The 20161-nt window shown below is 48.1% G+C and overlaps 2 protein-coding genes across 2 annotated transcripts; both read left to right on the forward strand.

Moving 5' to 3' along the window:
- The first annotated feature begins 8199 nt into the window (after positions 1–8199).
- Positions 8200–10682, forward strand: CDK5R2 (cyclin dependent kinase 5 regulatory subunit 2). Its single transcript, XM_036857054.1, has one exon. The coding sequence runs from the start codon at positions 8352–8354 to the stop codon at positions 9459–9461; it is 1110 nt and encodes a 369-aa protein (XP_036712949.1). The 5' UTR covers positions 8200–8351; the 3' UTR covers positions 9462–10682.
- A 3917-nt stretch (positions 10683–14599) lies between these two features.
- Positions 14600–15497, forward strand: LOC118898315 (lecithin retinol acyltransferase-like). The gene has a single exon (XM_036858548.1). The coding sequence runs from the start codon at positions 14600–14602 to the stop codon at positions 15278–15280; it is 681 nt and encodes a 226-aa protein (XP_036714443.1). The 3' UTR covers positions 15281–15497.
- Positions 15498–20161: the final 4664 nt, after the last annotated feature.

A 20161-nucleotide genomic window follows, 5' to 3' on the forward strand; every position in this document is an offset into this window, starting at 1 on the left:
GTTCCCCCACAGGTATGTGCTAGAGACCTTCTTCTGGTTACTGAAAATATCGTGTAACCTTTGGGAGGAGGATGGAGTCTTCATAATAACTGAGATTGAATTTCCCTCCACCCCAGTAGAATCAGGCTAGGAGTCAGATTTAATTTAACACCCCACCTCCACCCCCCACAAAAAAAAGAAAAAAGGAAAAGAAAATGTCTTGTTCACCAAATTTGTGTTGAGTGAACAAATGAATGAATGGAAAGATGAATTATGAATGGATGCCCAAGGACTCATGAAATCACTATCAAAATTGTGTATTTGGACCATAGAGTAGGATAGGAAAATATTGTCCTGTTGCAGAATAACCCATAACTACTTGAAAGAAAATGGCCTCAGAGTTAGGAGAGAGAGAGAGATCTGAGCCATGTTGTAACTGAAAACTGTGGTTTGGTTGGAGCTCCAGTCACTCTCCTGAGAGAACTCCCAAGTGCAGGCCAGGCAGAAGTCCTGCAACAGAACCCTGGGGCAGCTTAAAGCTCAAACCCACCCCCACCCCAGAGACGCTGTGCTAATGACCCTGATAACAAATGGTTCTGTGTGGCCACAGCTGCCTCTTACACTGGTTGGGGGCAAACTTGATTCAGAAGCATGATGGAGGGTGAAGCATTAAATTTCTTATTTAGCAGGAAGCTGATACCCAAGGAATGCAACCTGGCAGCTGCCCAGAAAGAAGACTTGACAATTGTGCAGCCTGTAGGAAAATGGCTTTCTTGTCCCAAGGCTTTTACTTTGAGAAAGGGTTACTGGGACTTGATGAAGAACACCAATCACCAGCTGTAGTTTGGACAGGGAGGTTTGAGAAATCCAGCAGGAAATAAGTCCTGGGGTCAGAACCCAGGCTGTGGTCAACAGTGTCTCATCCAGATTCAGTCCTTCACTGAAAACCAGATGCGAGAGACCACCCTCCTCAGTCATCAAGACCAAACATGTACTTCTCTGCAGTTACCAACAAATTTCCAGAAGGAAAATTTCCAGGCAGGACATTGTAGTCATTGGAATTTTTTTCCTTGCAAATGTTAGATTTGCTACTCAAATTACCTTAAGATTAGGAAAAATGTGGGAAAGAGGGGTGTTTATTGGGTCATAGACCTGCATCAGGCCCAGCTAGATCCAGGGGCTAAAATTACATCAGGAGTCTGTCCCTCCATCTGTTAACTGTTTCCCTGCATATTAGTTCAGATTTCAGATGACCTCCATCCGTGTGGAGGCAAGAGAGTCACCGACATCTCAATGCTTTCATCCCACTAGCTTAGCAACCTCAGAGGAAGGAAAGCATCTCATTCTCAATAGTTCTAGTAAAACTCTGAGAACTGAATCTCATTAAGATTGGCTTTGGTTACCAGCCCATCCCTGATCCATTATGACCGGGAAGGTAGACGGTCAGGTACATAACTATTAAAGAGGCTGTTGGAAGTATCAGGTGAAATCGTGTCTATGGATGTGCTTTGTAAGCTGTAAAGCACAGTACACAGTACAGGTGGTCCTGAGTCTGGCCCTTAGGTACATGGAAAAGACATGCCTATTGCCCCATGTAAACCACATGAATTGAGAGTGTGGGAGAAGTGGTTTCCCAAAAGCAAATTAGGGTATTCTTACTACAGGGGGGCTGGATGGTCCTCTAGCAGCAATAGCAGTGGTGCTCAACAGAAGAAACAGGTAGGACCCAGCCATCTCCCCGAGTTTTCCTCTTTCTCTTAATTTTTTCATACATACAGTGATGCCACCTTAAGACTACCCCAAGAAATTATGATTCCATAGGTCTGAAGTAGGTCCCAGAAATTGTATTTTTACAAAGTTCCTTCAGGTGGTTCTGCGAGGCAGAGTGGTTTAGAAGCTACCAATTAATCTAGCAGACAACCTTCTTACACTTCTCTGCTCCCTACCCAAAATCAAAAGTGAGTATATGTGGGCCTCTAGGTGATAAAATCAGGACTGCTTTTTTACTTAAAGGAGATAAAAATAAAGGATTCACCTTATATTTTGAGATCATGGAAAGGAAAGCATAAATTAATGAATCGTAACAGAAACCCCAGCCCCTAATCCTGGACAAATAGGAGGTAAACAGAAGTGGCTCCTATCCGACAAAATGTTGGGCCGTAAGCAGGCCCACCAGAGCTCTTCCCACAAGCAGTTACTCATTAACCCTCATGCCCAGAGGGCAGAATCGGTCGCTGTGAGCAGGCGGTGGCTGAGGCCTGGCTCTGCCTTGGGAAAGGTGCTTAGCATCCTCACAGCTTGGGGTCGGACAGGAAAGGCCACGGACTGGAAAGGACATAATACCAGACGGAGGAACTGGACCTCAGTTAAAAATTGATTTTAACCCCCTACCAGTGGTTGCTTAGCTGTGAGAATTCAGGATAAGCTGGAGTTAGATTAGTTGCAAAGGTAGAAGGTGGAGGGGAATGGGCAGGATCGCTCAAGTTGTCCAGTTCCATTCTCTATAACTGATCATAGGACACTGATCAACTTACTACTGTTTATTATTTCTTTTCATATGTCTCTAATTTCTGTTGTATGTTCTTTGAAGCCTGGAGACCCACCTCATCCTGTTTCCTATTCCCAGCACCTAGCCTAGTACCTTATAGGTGACGGTTTCTCAAATAGTATTTGCTAATATGGATTTTATAATTTTGCAGAATATTTTCTCAAACCTTTTGAAGAGAAAAACTGACCCTACGTGGAGCCTCTGGAGCTTTGGAGAGACAGCAGTGTGTGGGATGAGTAGCCAGAGAGCGCCCTCTGAAAGGTACGGTCAGAATATGGGGCCAGCATGGTGCCAGCACATAGCAGGTACACAGAGATTCACCAAATTAATGAGGCCTACAGTGGGCCAGAGAAGGGGACCAGTGCCTTATACACTGTCAGGTCTTTGTAACCTCAGGAATCAAATCAGACAACCCCCCAGGAACAGTCTGAGTAGCAATAGCTGCCAGCACGATTGCCCAGAAGGAAGGACAGCTCTAAATTCAGGTCTCAAAAGCCAAACAAAAAGAAATGATAGTACAACCCTGTCCCTTTAATGAAGAATATTCTAATGAGAAAAACAAAAACAAAAACATGCTAATGGTACAGGTCAAATAAACTGTTCCTGCTCTGTAAAAATAATGATGACAGTATAATTTTGTAATAACTCGCATTTTTTGAAAACCAAGTACCATGCACATGTAATATACAAGCATCGTGGAGCATTGTGAGATTAAATAAAATCTTACAGCAACCCTATGATGGTCCACCTTTATAGACCTCAGGAGAGTTTGGAAACTTGCCCAAAGTCCCTCAGCTCATAAGTGGAGGGGCTAGACTTGAACCCAGACCTGCATGACTCTAGAACCCACATAGGAACGCCCACACTGTCTTTTTTTAAGGTGACAGATATTTTCTGTGCTATTTGTGAATGAGTCAGATCTCTTCCTGGCCCCTCCCTCTGCTAACAAAGGAATCTGGGCCAGTGAGCCCCTCGTTCACTCCCAAAGGAGGACTGTACTCCAGGGCTCAGCCTCTCTCAGGCGGCAGCTCCCGAACTCCAGGGCCCCTGAGTGATTCCTGTAAGTCAAGATAAGAAAGGCTGTCATGGTCATGGCTAGAGTTTAGGGACTGAGTACCATGCAGGAGTTGTTGGGGCAGATGAAAGCGGGGCAGAGACAAAGGTTGTGGGGATCCAGGGAATATCTGACCTAGAGTTCTCGAAGGCTCTTCTCTTTCCCCAAGAATCTCCAAGACAGGGTTTTCAAACCTCCCTGGGGCCAGCCAGGGCAGAGGGCACCCCTCCCCGATCCCAGGGCACAGAGATGGGAAGGCAGGACTCACAGAGTGGAATTGAGATAGAGGAGGACAGAGACAGGGAAAGAGACAGACAAGTAGATGAAGACCCAGTCGCAGTGGCAGCTTTCCTGCAGCCACCTGCCTGGTTGAGATGGAAACGCTGATTCTAGCTCCAGCCCCCAAACAGGCTAAGAATATCCTAGAAAAGCAACAGCCACCACCCCCGCCCTCCTTGATCTGCTCCTACATCTGGAGTGCCGTGCTGGGCTCCAGCAGGGGCAGGGAAGAGACAGCGATGCTTGTGCCTTGGGGTTGGGGGTGAAAGGGAGGAGGCAAAAAAGGGGCGTGATGGGAGCAGGAGAAAAAGAACTGAGAAATAAAGCTATTGGAGAGTATACATATATTGAGAAATAAAGCTGGAAGGATTGGGCAGAGAGAACTGTTCACAGGGGGCAACAAAGCGGGGTGAAAGCAGGAGCCAGGGATCTGGGGAGAAAATATCCAGGTATGAGGATGTGGGAGGGCTGGCATCAGTAACCCAGAAGGGAGACCAAGGCTTTATTAAGGAATCAGAGCCCAGGGCAAGGAAAAGGAGCTCCAGGCTCACCCTTGTCCTCCCCTGACCCTTAATCCTGGGCCCTCCAGCCTCTCAGCATTGGTCCCTTCTCTCCCTGTCCCAGAGCACCACCCCCAACTGTGCTTATCAACCCTATTTTCTGTTCTAAAAAATCTATATTTGGGCTCCTCAATTAAGTCCTCCTAGCAAGGGGCCTGCTGGAAAGGGAAAGGTGTGAGAACATGGGGGTCTCCCTCCTGGCAGCTAGCAGCACCTCCTTTGTCAAGTTCATCTCTTCTCTATGCTCAGCCCCTTTCTCCACTCTCCACTGTTGCCTGGGGAGGGATTCTACTCCCTCCACTGCCTCCCCACCCCAGCTCCCCTGGGGTAAGGTCCTCCAGAGAGGGAGGGAGGGCTGGTGCATATCCTCTCCCTTTGCACACCTCAGGAGCTGAGACCCTGGGGTGGGAGTACTGAATCAGGGAAGGGGGACAGCAGGATCCAGGCATTCAGATGCCCAGGCTGAGTCTCTACTCTGGCTGTTTTAAGAATCTACATTATCATCACCCCCTTTGTAGGGGCCCCTTGGAGACCTGGGATGCAATGACCTTGAGTTCTAGGACCTCCGGCCTTGATGTTTACTGGGGGGACCCTGGAAATTGGCCATCTTGGCATCCTGTCCTTTGTCTCACCACCTTTCAGGGGCCCCCTAAAGCTTGAAGGGACCTAGGAAGGTTTATGTTGCTGAGAGCCTGAGCACCCCTCCCCTTCATCTCCTGGGTAGAACTGCAGAAGGGCAGGCCTCACACGGATGCTCTGCACACAAGACTGAGCCCATCAGGCAGAAACAGATTAGGGAGAACCAGACAGGGCTGGAGCTACAAAGTGAAACAGATTCATAGGGCAGATTTTATTTAGAATCAGAATCATAGAACTGGAAGAGGCTTTAGGAATCATTTTTAAGTTCAATCCCAAGATATTATCTTATTTCTTCAATATTCTTTTTTTTTTTTTTTGGTCTGATAATAAAAATATGTAGAATTCCTGCATTTTAGTATGAAGAAAGGGAGGCCCAGAGAGCTGAAATGACTTCCCCAAGTCATACAATTTATAAGCTGTGGACTAAAACTCCTGCCTCCTAGACTGTGACCTCTCAGAAAAAAAGATAAAAACAGCCAATGGGCAGAAGAGTCTGAGCAGCATTGCCTGGGGATGTTCCCTTAAAGATGGGCCTCATCTGGGGAATTCCCTGGCGGTCCACTATCCTTCCATAAAGCCCGCCTTCTCATGACGCCTTTCTGGTTTCACTGTGCTTACCCCTCTTGGCCTCCACCCTGGAGAGATATAACCTCCCTCTCTCCTCCCTTAATTCTGCCAGCATTTTTTGTAACAGAAACGCCGTCATTCTTTATGGATTTGTTTTTATTATTTTGTCTGCTTGTCCTTTAAAATTCCATCCATATTCATCTTGCACATCTTTGACTAGGAACTCAGAGCCCAGCTCTTAACTAAGTTGTTATGTAGCAGCTGCTGCTGATGGGGGAAGAGGTTAGAAAGATTGATGTTAGAAGGGGCATCAGTTCCCTCCCAATCAGCCCAAAAAAGCTTCTTGGAAGAGATGGAATTTCAAGAGCTTGACCAAGGCAGGTTGGTGGTCTGAGGGAGGGTCCTGGCACAGTGATAGGAGCTCAGAGGTTCAAGAGGGATAACCAGACTAGGAGGGTGGTGAGCATGTCAGCCAAAGACAGAGGGTCTGAGGCAGGGCAAGATGAAGAGTGAGAAGAGGCAGTAAGGTCTTTTAAGGTACCTGGTTTGGGGACCCTGAAGCAGAGGAGGGAACTCGCAATTCTAAGAGGACAACAGGAGGTCACTGCTGGGCATGGAGTGGGGATACCATGCTGGTGACATCTGTGGGTGCTGCAAAGACTCTTGTCCTAAATGACACTAGCAATAGGCCTTGTCAGTGAGGGACTCCTGGGATCAGAGCTGGGAGGACCCACGTGCCATTCAGATCCACGTGCCCGGTATTTCTACCAGTGCACCTCAGTCTCTATGGGGCCTGTCCTTAACTACTGGTGAACCAACTGTTCCTTGGGTGTCAGATAAAGGCTGACTCAGAAAGCCTTGTAGGAGGAAGTAGGGCCAATTACAGAAGCTGAAAAGAGGGAACATTTTTCTGTAACTATAGGGAGAATGAGAGGTTGGGCAGGTCAGCTTGAGCTGTGAGAGAATAAAGATCAGATCTAAGGGAGCAGGAGAGACCCCACTGAGAAAGTACAAATGGGTGCTGAGTCAGGGAGGGGTACAAGCTGGCCTGTGTATGGTGGTGTACGGTGGTAAAGAGGTGGGGAATCAATACAGCTAGACCACAGGCCCCCACAGGGGCGGGCCTGTGGGACAGCTGCGAAGAGCTGGTGCCTCTGATTCTGGAATAGCCTCTCTGGAATGAACGAGGCACACACATGCATACATACCAACCCTGACAGCAGTGGATCCTTGGAGCTGTGTTGGTGGTCTCTGAGGAACATGGAGGTGACTCCAGGGCCAATTCTGAGAATTCTGCTGAATCCATAGGCCAAGGCTTCTCTCCCCCATGAAACCCATACCTACCTCCAGGGCCCACTTAAGAAACCAGAAGACTCCTGTGTTGGGGAGCCAGGGAGCAGGCCAGACTGCCTTCTACAGTCCTACAAGGCAGATAGAACAGCCCAGAACCAGCTGGGCTCAGGAGGTGCAGGTAAGACCCAGAGAGTACCAAATCCAGGACAAAGGCCTTGTGGGTGCCGAGGAGGGAAAAGACAGACCCAGAGAGAAATGAGCAGGATCCAGCCTAATAGCGTGCAGCTGGGAACTGGGACAGCTAGGACCTGAATGGCAGGGAGCATGTAACAATGAAAACCCATCTCAGCCTGGACCCAGGCTGGGCTGGAGGTGAGACCAACGCTCCTGGGCCTCCCTTCTCACAGGAGGCCCATCTGCTCTCTGAGCCTGGGCAGACCAATTTTGACTTTCCCCAGGGACCAACCACCCAAGTGTGGAATCAGGGGATTTGTGTGGGGGAGGGTGCAAAGAGCACAAGAGCAGTGGCCCAGGGACCAGAGCTCATGGCCTCTCATCACAGACTCAGCAGCAGAGAATCAGGTTGGCAAACGGTGGCCTCAGGGACGAATCTGAGCGTCTTGCCACCCCCCAGAGTAAGGACCCCTAAGGAGGCGGTTTGTGACCTTCAGGAAGGCCAGGGCCCAGCCAGCACCCCATCACAGGCAGAACAAGAATGTGCCTGCTGCAGCCCTCCCAGGTGGCCTCCTAGGGGGAATGGAGGGGAGGAGAGCTAAGAGGGAATCAACTGACTGCTAGATTGGACGAGCCGGTGCAGTGCGACCCAGCTCGGGCCGGGGCCCCTTGATGAAGGCACTCACTGCTCACGCTGCCCCCCAACACATAATCAAAAGGGGGGAGAGGCTGTTCCCATGGCACCTCTGCTATCGCGATCCAGTGCATCAAAACAAGTTGACTCGGGGCCCTAGCACCTGGAGGGCTAGGTGGGAGCAGCCCCCGCCCACCCCACCCACCGGCTCTGACCCTGAGGAGGCCCTCGAACCAGCCACCTCCTCCTCCTTACCCCTTTCCAGTGAAGGGAAAGGACCAGAGACAGAGTTGGGGGATGGGCGGGACTTGAGATTGGCATTTGAGATTCTATTGGGCAGCGGAGCTGCCGGTTAGAAGGGCAGCTCAGGCGAGGATTGGCTGCGTGAGGCGGGGCGCGGCGCGGCGAAGACGGGGCCCAAGGGGTGGGGCTGACGCTGCAGCTGGCGCAGCTGAGACTCTGAGCAGCCGGCGCAGAGCAGCCGAGCAGCCACCTTCTACTGCCCGTTCCCGCGCCCGGGCCGGGGCTGGGCCCCCACCGCCGGGTCCCCGGGCGCTGCAGCAGCGGGCAGCGGCGCCGCCCGCGGTTCCCGCCGGGGCCCGGGCGCCGGCCCCGCTCTGCAGGATGGGCACGGTGCTGTCTCTTTCCCCCGCCTCCTCGGCCAAGGGCCGGAGGCCCGGCGGGCTGCCCGAGGAGAAGAAGAAGGCGCCGCCCTCGGGAGACGAGGCGCTGGGGGGATACGGGGCGCCGCCAGTAGGCAAGGGCGGTAAAGGCGAGAGCCGGCTCAAGCGGCCGTCCGTGCTCATCTCGGCGCTCACCTGGAAGCGTCTGGTGGCCGCGTCTGCCAAGAAGAAGAAAGGCAGCAAGAAGGTGACGCCCAAGCCGGCGTCCACCGGCGCCGACTCCCTGGTCCAGCAACGCAACCGCGAGAACCTTCTCCGCAAGGGTCGGGACCCCCCCGACGGCGGCGGCGCCGCCAAGCCCCTGGCGGTGCCTGTGCCCACCGTGCCCGCGGCCGCCGCCACCTGCGAGCCGCCGTCGGGGGGCAGCGCCGTCGCCCCACCTCCAGGCTCGGACGGAGGGAAACCGCCGCCGCCGCCGCCCCCAGCCCCGCAGGCGGCGCCGCCGGTACCTGGTGGCTCGCCGCGGCGGGTCATCGTGCAGGCGTCTACAGGAGAGCTGCTGCGCTGCCTGGGCGACTTCGTGTGCCGACGCTGCTACCGTCTCAAGGAGCTAAGCCCAGGCGAGCTGGTGGGCTGGTTCCGCGGCGTGGACCGCTCGCTGCTGCTGCAGGGCTGGCAAGACCAGGCCTTCATTACGCCCGCCAACCTGGTGTTCGTGTACCTGCTGTGCCGCGAGTCGCTGCGCGGGGATGAGCTGGCGTCGGCCGCCGAGCTGCAGGCTGCCTTCCTCACCTGCCTCTACCTCGCCTACTCCTACATGGGCAACGAGATCTCCTACCCGCTCAAGCCCTTCCTCGTGGAGCCCGACAAGGAGCGCTTCTGGCAACGCTGCCTGCGCCTCATCCAGCGGCTCAGTCCGCAGATGCTGCGGCTCAACGCCGACCCCCACTTCTTCACGCAGGTCTTCCAAGACCTCAAGAACGAGGGCGAGGCCGCTGCCGGCGCCGGGGGTCCTCCCAGCGGGGGAGCGCCCGCGGCCTCCTCCTCCTCGGCCGCCAGGGACAGCTGCGCGACTGGAGCCAAGCACTGGACTATGAACCTGGACCGCTAGGGATACCCAAGGGCCGCGCCCACCCCCCGCCCCAACCCCTGACACACACTCGGAGCCCCCGGGACCATCAAGCCGCCGCCGCTGTTACCGCCGCTCCGCGCCGTGGCCGGAGGAGGAGCCGCCCCTGTCCGGCAGGGGAAGGTGGAGGCCAGGATGCCAGAGGCCGCGGCGTCTGGATTTGCTGGGCGCAGGGTGGGGGTGGGGGATGAGCGCGGGAGGGGAACCCCCAACCTCACTCTTTCTATCTGTCTGCGCCCCCATCTCTCCAATTCTACCTGGATCTCCCCCTTCCCTTCTCTGTGTGTCTGTAAGTACATCTCCCTCGGATTTGTCCATTTCTTCATCTCCTTCCTGTATTTTCACCTTCCCTCCTTCCTTCATCTTCTGCCTTCCCAACTTCCTCCTTGCCTTTCCGTTTTCCATTCCTTGGGTGTGTATTTCCGTCTCCATCTTACCCCCTACCTCTCATTGCCCCGTTTCTCTTTCTGCACCTGTGTCCCCATCTCCCCTTCTTCTCTTTTTCCTCGCTCCTGGAATGTGTCACCATCTTCCCTCCTGTCTGCCTTCCCCCCTCCGCCTGTGTTAGCTTGCATTTCTTCCCCCAACTGAGCCCCCGTACTCTCCTCCCCAGACCAAAGGGAATATTAGTTCTTAATTTGGATCGGCTGAGGTACTGCGAGAAACTGCAGCCCCAGGAGCCCAGACAACCACCAGGATGGTCCTTCACCCCACCCCCAACCACCTCTCCCTACCTTTTCCAACGTGTTGCATGCCGGGAGATGGGGGGAGGGGGATGCCAGCTTCAGGAGACTGAGGTTTGGGGAAAAAATGAACCTAGGAGGTCACCCTGGCGGCGGCGGCGGTGCCTCAGCCGAAGGGTGGGAGGAGACAGAAAACTCTTCTTACTCTGAGGGAGGGGCACCCCTCTTCCTTATCCTTAGGTGTTTTTGTTTCCCCCTCCGCCTCCACTCCTTTTAATTTATTTGGTTGTTTCCGGAGGGAGGGGGGAGGGGCGGGTTGGGCCGGGAGCTGTCTGAGGTGCTGATCTGAGGCCGGACCAGAATTCTCCCGGGAGGGTACCAGGGACTGGGTTGGGCCTGGTGCCGTGTCCAAGGTGCCAATGATGCGGGCCGACGATGCGGGCCGCATTGTCTGTCTGTCCTTCTGTCCGGGAGAGAACTATAAAGCGCTGGAAGCGCCTGCAGATGTTTTTGCGCCAGCCTTTTTTTGGGCCCTGGGAGGGAGGGAGCGGGAGTGGAACTGTCACAGGCAGGGCAGGAGGGCCCCCATGGGTTTAGTGGGGAAGGTCGAGTCCCTGAGCACTGCTACTGTCTTCCTCCCCCCTCCCCCCAATGGCTTCCATTTTACAGAGAGTAAAGTGAGGGAGCCACAGAATGGGGCCTGGTGGTGAAGCTGAATTCCTGCGCCTCTGCCCCCACCCCCCACCCCCGCCTTCATCTTTTCTGACCTACCTACTCATTAATGCCCAGGCCATTTAGGGAATAAGTAATGAGGACGTCAGAAGTTGTTCCCCTTTTACAGAGTGGCTCATTGAGGCAGCACCAGCTAGTTATTATTGCTGCTTTTCTCTTCCTCCTCCATCTCTCCCTGCCATTCATCCTGTCAAGAGTCCAGTCTGGCCTAAGTCTGTCTTCACCACTCTCAGGTGGGGCCTGAATGCCACACTTAGCCCCATACGCTTCCGCCCACCCATAGGGCTGCTTCAAGGCTGTTTCAGTCACACTCCCACCCAGGGCAGCTTTGGGAGGTCCAACCCTGTTTGAGATTCAGCCCTGGCCCTTTATCCCCAGGGAGGCTAGTACACAGGCAGCCTGGAAGACAGGAGCCATTCTTTGGGGTTGAAAGAAGAAAAATAAGCTATTTGGCCTGAAATTCCTCTTTGGTCTGAAATTCCTCTTTGGTCCCCATTGCCTTCTTAACCACATAGCTAAGCGCCCCCATTCACTATTTCATTGGCCCAAGGAGGCCTGGCTCCATTGGAGCGCTGGCGTCTCTGACCCTGGTCTCCACGGAGACCTCCGGAGGATTCGGAGAGAGAAGCGGGCGAGACCAGCCAAGAAAAGGCCCTGGCTCGCTGTCCGTGGTACTGACGGGCGCGCTTGGGCTGGGTGAGGGCTTGCAGGGGCAGGAGGATTTGCAGACTCGGCCTCAATTAGGTTTTCCGGATAATTTGGGAGTAGGGTGTGATCCATTTCTGGTGGCAGGGTACAGGAGTCTGGGCCAAGAACCCAGGAATGCCGGCTTCTACTTGCCCTCCTAGGAGGACAGACCTCGACTTTCCCCCGGCCTCGGCCCTGCGCCCTTTCACCCGGCCTGGAGCCGGAAATCCCCAGTCCAGATTTGTGAATCGAGTTCCCGGGGGGAGCTGGGGAGAGCTGGCGGAAGGGAAGGCGGGAGCAGCCGCCCATTGGCTGGAATTTGGCGCAGTCAGCGCGGTGCCGTCATCTTTCTAGGTTTGGGAGGAGAGAGGGAGGAGCACTCGGGTCACCCCGAGGCTGTCGCCATAGTAACCAGACTGAGCGGGCGGGGCCACCTTTCCACTCTCTCACCTCTGGCGGGGCGGATGGGGAGGAGGACAATCCTGGTCCGCCTCGTTTGGAACTAGTTAGCGAGACTATTTTATTGGGATTTCTGTGTTAGAAGAGCCTAATGGGGATGGGAAAGAGACCCGAGAACCTACAGAGACCCCCAAACATCCTGCCCTTGGAGGGAGGGGCCTCTAGATTCTGCCCCTGAATGCATATACTCAACCCCCTTCTGCTGCTGCTCGCGCGCGCGCTCACGGACACACACACACACACACACACACATACGCGTGCGCGCGCCTCCAAGAACCTGTGGTCTGGCACTTGGAGAGCTAGAGTGAGAAAAAAGCCTCAGTGCGTGATGTCAAATTAAATCGCACTTTCCTTGCCATGCCCCAAGGCATGAAACACTGCCGTAATCCGATTAGGGGGTGAGGGACTGGAGAAGGATCAGCATGAATACATGGAAGAATTAGCCTCCTGGGTCAGACTTGGTCAGACTCCTGTTTTATCAGGGAGAAGGCAGTCATAAGGAGGAGGACTCAGAACAGTCTTCTGAGAAGGCAAAGTGAGAAGGGAGTAAATGCAGAAACAGAGTGAAGTGCCTTCTCTTTATTGCCCAGAAGTGAACCTCTGCGAAAGTGAGTCCAGGCCTAGGAGGGAGGTGGTGAAGAGGGCCCAGAGCTTTAGAGAGAGTCCAGCAGGGATGAGGGAGGGATGGACTGAGGAAAGAATGGAGATGGAGGATAGGAGACAGAAACCCAGCTGGAGCCATGACTCAGCATTTCCCCTCAGCAAAGGGCAGGGGTGACTCTCCCAACACAGGGACAGCAGAGAGGGGAGGGAAGCAGGAAAGCAAATGGGCAGATAAACGGCGATCTGACCATTTGCATGATACATACATTGATATACAACACATTTTAACACAGAAGCAGGTACATATGCATTTATACTGATGAAGTTTCATTCAATCATAACATATACACATCTCCACTTTCCTTCCCTCCCCCACTTCCTGGAGCAGAGGCTATTCTGTCCTGAGAGCTATGTTTGCCTGTCCCTGGAACCCTGGAATACGTTGGCACTTAATGGGAAAGGAGAAATACCAAAAATTGCAGACGTGTGTGTGTGTGTGTGTGTGTGTGTGTGTGTGTGTGTGGAGTGGTTGTCATGGTAACTGCTTTGCCTGCCAGGCATGGTGCCCAGCAACCAGAGCATCTGGCAGTATCCAAGGGGACATCCTATGGCCTTTACCCACTGGGACTCTGCCTCAGGCACCCAGATGGGCATCTCCAGAAGATTTCTACAACAGAGGCTGCCAAAGCAGCCCCTCCGACCATGCCACCATGACCAGGGACATCTGGCAGCCGGGTTTGGGGGCCTGACCTTCTTAATGTGCCCCACTTTAAGTGCTACTCCTGACCCCTTTATACATCGTAAACAACACTTACCATGAGTAGCCTCAAGAGAGCAGGAGTTAACACTTTAAAGACCTTTATTAAGACCATTACCTTTCCTCTCAGCACCTTGCCAGACATCCAACAAGAAGGTCATCTATACCCACACACGTTAGGTGTGTAATTGAGGGATAGAAAAATAGTTTTAGTTCAGTGTGATGAAAGATTGGGTATAAGATAGATAAACTGCAGGGCACAGTCTCAGGATTCAAATTCCTTTGGCCTGAGTCTAATACACTGATGAGGTTTTTAGAAGCAGTCTCTCTTTTTCACTCGCAAGCTGGCTGACTGACGTTTTACTCCAGCACTCAACCTTCCTTTTTTTTCTGGGCATTCAGGTTTAACCTCTTAGTTTCTGGCTTAAAATTCTCCCAGTCCAGTTTGGGCTTTCAGGGGGTTTCTTTTTCCCTGGATTCTATTTATTTAGCAATTAGCTGCTCCCAAGGTCTCTTTCTACTTGGCGATACTGCGCACCATAGTTACACCCCTTTTACGACTTTCCCCCCACCCCCATTACTTTATACCCCTTGATCATAGTGTCCTGTGACTGATATTTAGCTTCAAGCCCATAAAATATAAAATTAGTCTCTCTGTGTGCATTTTTATATGTGACAACCTAAAAGGATGGAAGGGTGTTGAACAATGTAAATAGGGAAAGACGTATTTCTTTATAACCTTTCTACATTTTACTCCTTTTAAAAAATAATTTACATATTATCCCAGAAAAACACAGAATATCAAGAAAAGCATAAGAAAGAAGAGTAATGATGGAAGGCTTGCCCTACCAGACATTAAAATTTATTATAGAGCTAAGGTAGCTAAAACATAAGGCACTGATACAGGAATAGACATATCAATAGAACAGAATAGATAATCCAAAACTAAACTCCAGCATACGTGGGAATTTAATATATGATAAAGGCACCATTTCAAATCCACTGGGGAAAGATAGATTAGTCAGTAAATGGTTTTGGAACAACTGGATAGTCATTTATATGAAGAAAAAATGTCAATACTTCCTGATTCTTTACCCCCAAATAAGTTCCAAATTGATTAAAAAGACTTAAAGAAAAAAAACTATAAAAGTGTTAGAGGTGCACCGCGCGCGGCCCTGCTCCCCGGCACCGCCTCCAGGATGAAGAACCCAATGCTGGAAGCAGTGTCACTAGTGCTGGAGAAGCTGCTCCTTATCTCCAACTTCAAGCTCTTCAGTTCAGGCGCCCCGGGCGAAGACAAGGCAAGGAACGCTTTCTATGAGATCAACTCTTTTCTCCGCGGCGACGTTCTGGAGGTGCCTTGGACCCACCTGACACACTGTGGCATCTACCGTGTCGCCCATATGATGCCCGACATCCTGTTGGCCCTGACTGACGACAAGGAGCTCACGCAGAAGGTGGTCTCCAACAAGCGTCTCATCCTGGGCGTCATTGGCAGGGTGGCCAGCATCCGCGTGGACACAGTGGAGGACTTCGCCTACGGAGCCGACATCCTGGTCAATCACCTGGATAGGTCCCTCAAGAAGAAGGCGCTGCTCAACGAAGAGGTGGCGCGGAGGGCGGAGAAGCTGCTGGGCATGACTCCCTACAGCCTGCTCTGGAACAACTGCGAGCACTTCGTCACCTACTGCAGGTTCGGCACCGCGATTAGCCCCCAGGCCGACAAGTTTTGTGAGAATGTGAAGATAATTATTCGTGATCAGAGAAGTGTTCTTGCTTCGGCAGTCTTGGGATTGGCATCTATAGTCTGTCTGGGTTTGGCATCATATACTGCCCTTCCTGCAATTTTTATTCCATTCTGCTTATGGATGGCTGGCTAACTTCATACCCTCGTTTCAGTGTGTGTATTCTGTGTGTAGATATGTTTATATTTATAGAGCACAAATCAGTATAAGCATCGTTGAGAAAAATGTGACCTGTAATACTGCGATCTGGATAAAAATGTGATTAAGAATCACACAAAGTGCTTACCGTGTAAGCCCAAGAACAATGGCTTTCTGAATCTTCCCAGGCAGTTCCATTTCAAAGCACTGCGAATCTTGGAGACATGACAGCTTGCGTTAGAATTCTCCATTACAAGAAAATCAGCCCCTAAGATCATGGCCGCAGGAGATTATTTGTGTTATTTTTTTTCTCTGTAATCATTGTTCTTCTCTGTTAAGCCTAAATTAGAAGATTGGAAAATTTACTGAACGAGACCACTAACTTTATTGTAAATTTATACTGTTTCATTGAAAAATTATATTAAACTAAAAATATTTCCCTTATCAAAACATGTTTGATGATTGGCCAAAAAAAAAAAATCACAATTTTTTCATGTATTATATATAATTTCCAATAGGTCAAGAATAACTTCATTACTTGAAACAATATTGGCAAAGGTAAGGTTTAATGATAAAGTAACTGACGAGAACTATAGAAATCTGTGTTTTCCTGCAGAAATAGCTACTAATGCTAGAGTTTGATTTGATTTGGCTTTACTTAGTAGGAAACCTGGCATTCATTTTTTTTTCCTTTTATTTGTCACTAGTTACTGTAAACCACTCTGAGAGGAAAATGAACATAGGATTGAAGTAATTCGGGTACTTGGAGTGTGTATGTGCCAGTTAAATACACAGATATCCACATACACTCAGACTGATGAGAGACAAATTAAGTTAGTTCTTGATTGCTTTATTATCATACCAGTGTAGTTAGTATAGAGCATTGGTGGAGGTGAACGTAAAAGCATGTTCAATCAATTTTCTTATGCCCTTGCGTCTGTGGTGTAACTTGCATGTATGTCGTCATTGGACAGTTTAATTTTAAAGCACTTACTAATGCACTGTATAATTTTTAAAAGCCCTGAGATTTGTTTCATTTGTTCCATTTCATTGCTAAGTCAGTATAGTTTACATCCTTAAAAGAATGATGCTTCAGCAATATATAAAACCCAAACAAGTAGGACCAAAGGAAATAACTGTTAGAAATCATTTTTAAGTGTCTTAGTACCACCAGGCATGTAAGTTGATTACACAGAGGCTGTTTTAATATCAGAGTTGAGATGTAGCAGTGTTAAAGCAAGCATGCAAGTACTTTTACAAAATTACCAAATTCTAAAAAGTAAGCTACAAGCTAGACTTGCATTTCAAGTATTAAAATTGCTTTATAAACTATCAAGAATCACAAAATAATGAGTCACATAATGAGTGGTATGAGGAGGGTGGGGTTAGTCACTCAAATCAAAACAAATTTAAGAGCAGATTTTAGTACATCACCACTAATTTACCTACAACAAATTCAGTTAGAGTTTAATAATAATTAAACTTTGTTTAATTATTTAAATGTCTTGAATAATTAAAGCATGAAATGACAAACACCACAGAATAAAGTGTTCTATGGGCCTATTCCAACCACTTAAAGTTATCTTAAGTGTGTATACATAAAAACAACCACTATGAGAACTCCATTGTATTAGTGGTTTTTCACTTACTGTATATTATTCATGTAGCAATTGTTTAAATAAATTCATTAAAAAAAAAAGTGTTAGAAGAGAGAACAATTTGAAAGTATCTATTAGAAATCTAAACGCACATACTTTTCTACTCTGGAATTCCAGTTTCTAGTATTGACCCTAGAGAAATACTTAAACATATAAAGAGACGTGATAAAGATTTTTTATTGTATTATTGTTTAGAGAAAGATAAATTGAAATCAACCTAAATATCCACCAATAGGTTAGAAATTTAAAAAACTTTGATACATTCAAATTACTAAATCTACAGTATTCAGTTTAAAAGAGTGGATTGGACTGTATGTATTATACTGACATGAAAGATCTCCAAAACATGTAGTATCATTAGAAGTTGCATAACAACACACACAGTACAATATCATTTATGCAAAAGCAAAACAAATCAAACTATAATTTGTGTGTGTGTGTGTATGGATAATAGAAGCTTAAGAAAGATACACATTACTCTTAAGTGACTTCTGGGAAGGAACTGGGATTGATGTTGTCTAGGGAACTTTTGCCTTATCTATGGAGTTTAATTTTTTTACAATAAAAATGTATTAGTATGTTATCTGCATAATTAGAAAATAGTAATTAGTATGTGACAGTAGTCAAATATTAAATAAAAATACTCGAAGAGTACCTGTATTATTATTATTATTAGTAGTAGTAGTAGTAGTAGTAGTATTGCATCTTGGGTTGAGTGGAGAACATCTTTTTAGAGATAGAGAGAGCTTAAAGAAAAAGATTGATTCATCTGACTCCATTTAAGCTTTTGAATATTAGAGAGATAGAGAAAAAGAACAACCATAAACAAGATTGAAAAACAAATGACAAGATGAGAGAACATATTTGCAACACAATATATTTTCCATAGAAAATTAGTTAAAACTGTGAAGAGAACTTCACACAAAAATGTAAATAATCAATAAACACATAAAAAGATACTTGACTTCACTCTTGACCAAAGAAATTCAAGTCAAAACTGTTGTGGGATATTGCATCTCTTATACCAACAAAGATTATAAAAATGGAAAATCCCAACCATGATAAAAACCTGGGGAAATGTGCATTTTCTCACACTGTTGTAGACATATATGTTAGTGGAGTCTTTTTGCAGAGCTACTTGGCTATGGATCAAACTGTGGAAGGCAGGAAGCTCTTAGTACTAACCACCACATTTCCAGAAATTTGCCCTGAGGAGATAATTGGGAAAAGACCTGACGCAAGGATACTTATCATAACATTGTTTATAATAATAAAACTTCGTATGCATCAGTAGGAGATTAAGTAAATTGAGACAAATCAATATTCATTGGGCTATTATGGACCACTAAAAATGATACACTAATCTATATTAAAAATGACCATGACAAACTGAAAATAGCAGGTTGAAAACAATATAATGTGGTCCCATTTTTGTAAGGAGAGAGGGGTCTTTAAATAGCTCTTCTCTTCCTGTCATTCAGATCTGCATTTAACAGCCACCTCTTCCTGATGAATTCATCCCAGCCTGCCCCACAGTCACTGTTCATCACATACCCCTGATGGATTTCTCCACATTTGTCCCCACCTGATAATTTTTTGTTATTTATTTTGTATCCTGTCACTAAAAGGCCTATCTTGTTCACTGCTAGATTCCCTGCACCTGGCAGTAAGCAGTCACTATAGATATATACTGAATCTGTGTGTGTGTGTATGTGTGTGTGTGTGTGTGTGTGCAGCAACACAAACTTTTAGGATGTTTAGTAAAATGTTAATGGTTCTCACTAAGTGGTGGGATTTTATTTTATTTTATTTTATTTTTTTAACGTTTTTATTGGAGTATAATTGCTTTACAATGGTTAGTTTCTGCTTTATAACAAAGTGAATCAGTTATACATATACCTATATCCCCATATCTCTTCCCTCTTGCGTCTCCCTCCCTCTCACTCTCCCTATCCCACCCTTCTATCTGGTCACAAAGCACCGAGCTGATCTCCCTGTGCTATGCGGCTGCTTCCCACTAGCTATCAATTTTACATTTGGTAGTGTATATATGTCCATGCCACTCTCTCACTTCGTCCCAGCTTACCCTTCCCCCTCCCCGTGTCCTCAAGTCCATTCTCTAGTAGGTCTGCGTCTTTATTCCTGTCTTGCCCCTAGGTTCTTCATGACCTTTTTTTTTTTTTTTTTTTTTAAGATTCCATATATATGTGATATATATGTGGTGTTAGCATACGGTATTTGTTTTTCTCTTTCTGACTTACTTCACTCTGTATGACAGACTCTAGGTCCATCCACCTCAGTGGTGGGATTTTAAATGATCAGCTTTAATTAATGATCTCTTCTTAATTCTTTTCTGAGCTTTTTAGTTAAGTACAATAAATTAAACTATTGTCATTACCTAAAAAAAAAGAAGGAATAAAAAAAAAAAAGGAAAATTGTAAAGAAAGAAAAAGAGATAAAAAGAAAGAAGGAAAAAAAAGAAAATGAAAGGAAGGGGGAATTCCCTGGTGGTCCAGTGGTTAGGACTTGGCTCTTTCATTGCCACGGGCTGGGGTTTGATTCCTGGTCGGGGAACTAAGATCCTGCAATCCTGCAAGTTGCGCGGCACAGCCAAAAAGGAAAACAGTGAGGCTAGGCAGTGAGTGTCTGGAAAAGCTGGAAAAGGAGAAACACACATCTACAGCCCTGCCCTCCTCTTTCACACATCTCCAAAGTCTCTTTATTCCCTTCCCTCTCCTCAAGCTATTTCCAAATCCCTAGGATTTAAGAATGTCCCTTGATGGACAAGGGAAGTGAGACACCTATCTATCCCAGCAGGCGTGTGTGTGTGTGTGTGTGTGTGTGTACATGCACAGCACACATATAGTACATGCACATGGGCACACACATGTATATACTCTTACAAGGACCAAGACCATTTAAAGAATACTTCTCTATCTTTTGCATAACTGCCGAAGAAGACCCATTGTCCCTTATTCAAACAATAAAGCTAGGGGAAATTTTCCTCTTCACAGTAACTTATTCATATCTTTTCTTTAAACAATGAGAATTAGCACGGTGCCTGACACTTAGTGGATCTCAATAAATGGGAAATGGATAAATGAACTAAAATAGTGACAGTTTCCATGTTTGCCTTTGGTTGTCAATAAGTATACAATTAAATATATATCTTTAGGACACAGCTGTGGTAATCAACTCCTCCCAGATGTTTGCTATTTCT

The sequence above is a fragment of the Balaenoptera musculus genome, chromosome 7, assembly GCF_009873245.2.
Source record: "Balaenoptera musculus isolate JJ_BM4_2016_0621 chromosome 7, mBalMus1.pri.v3, whole genome shotgun sequence".
NCBI classification, from domain to species: Eukaryota; Metazoa; Chordata; class Mammalia; order Artiodactyla; family Balaenopteridae; genus Balaenoptera; species Balaenoptera musculus.

What these genes read in the sequence shown, in the direction of transcription:
- CDK5R2 (XM_036857054.1), top strand. Translation starts at nt 8,352, where the DNA reads ATGGGCACGGTGCTGTCTCTTTCCCCCGCCTCCTCGGCCAAGGGCCGG.
- LOC118898315 (XM_036858548.1), top strand. Translation starts at nt 14,600, where the DNA reads ATGAAGAACCCAATGCTGGAAGCAGTGTCACTAGTGCTGGAGAAGCTG.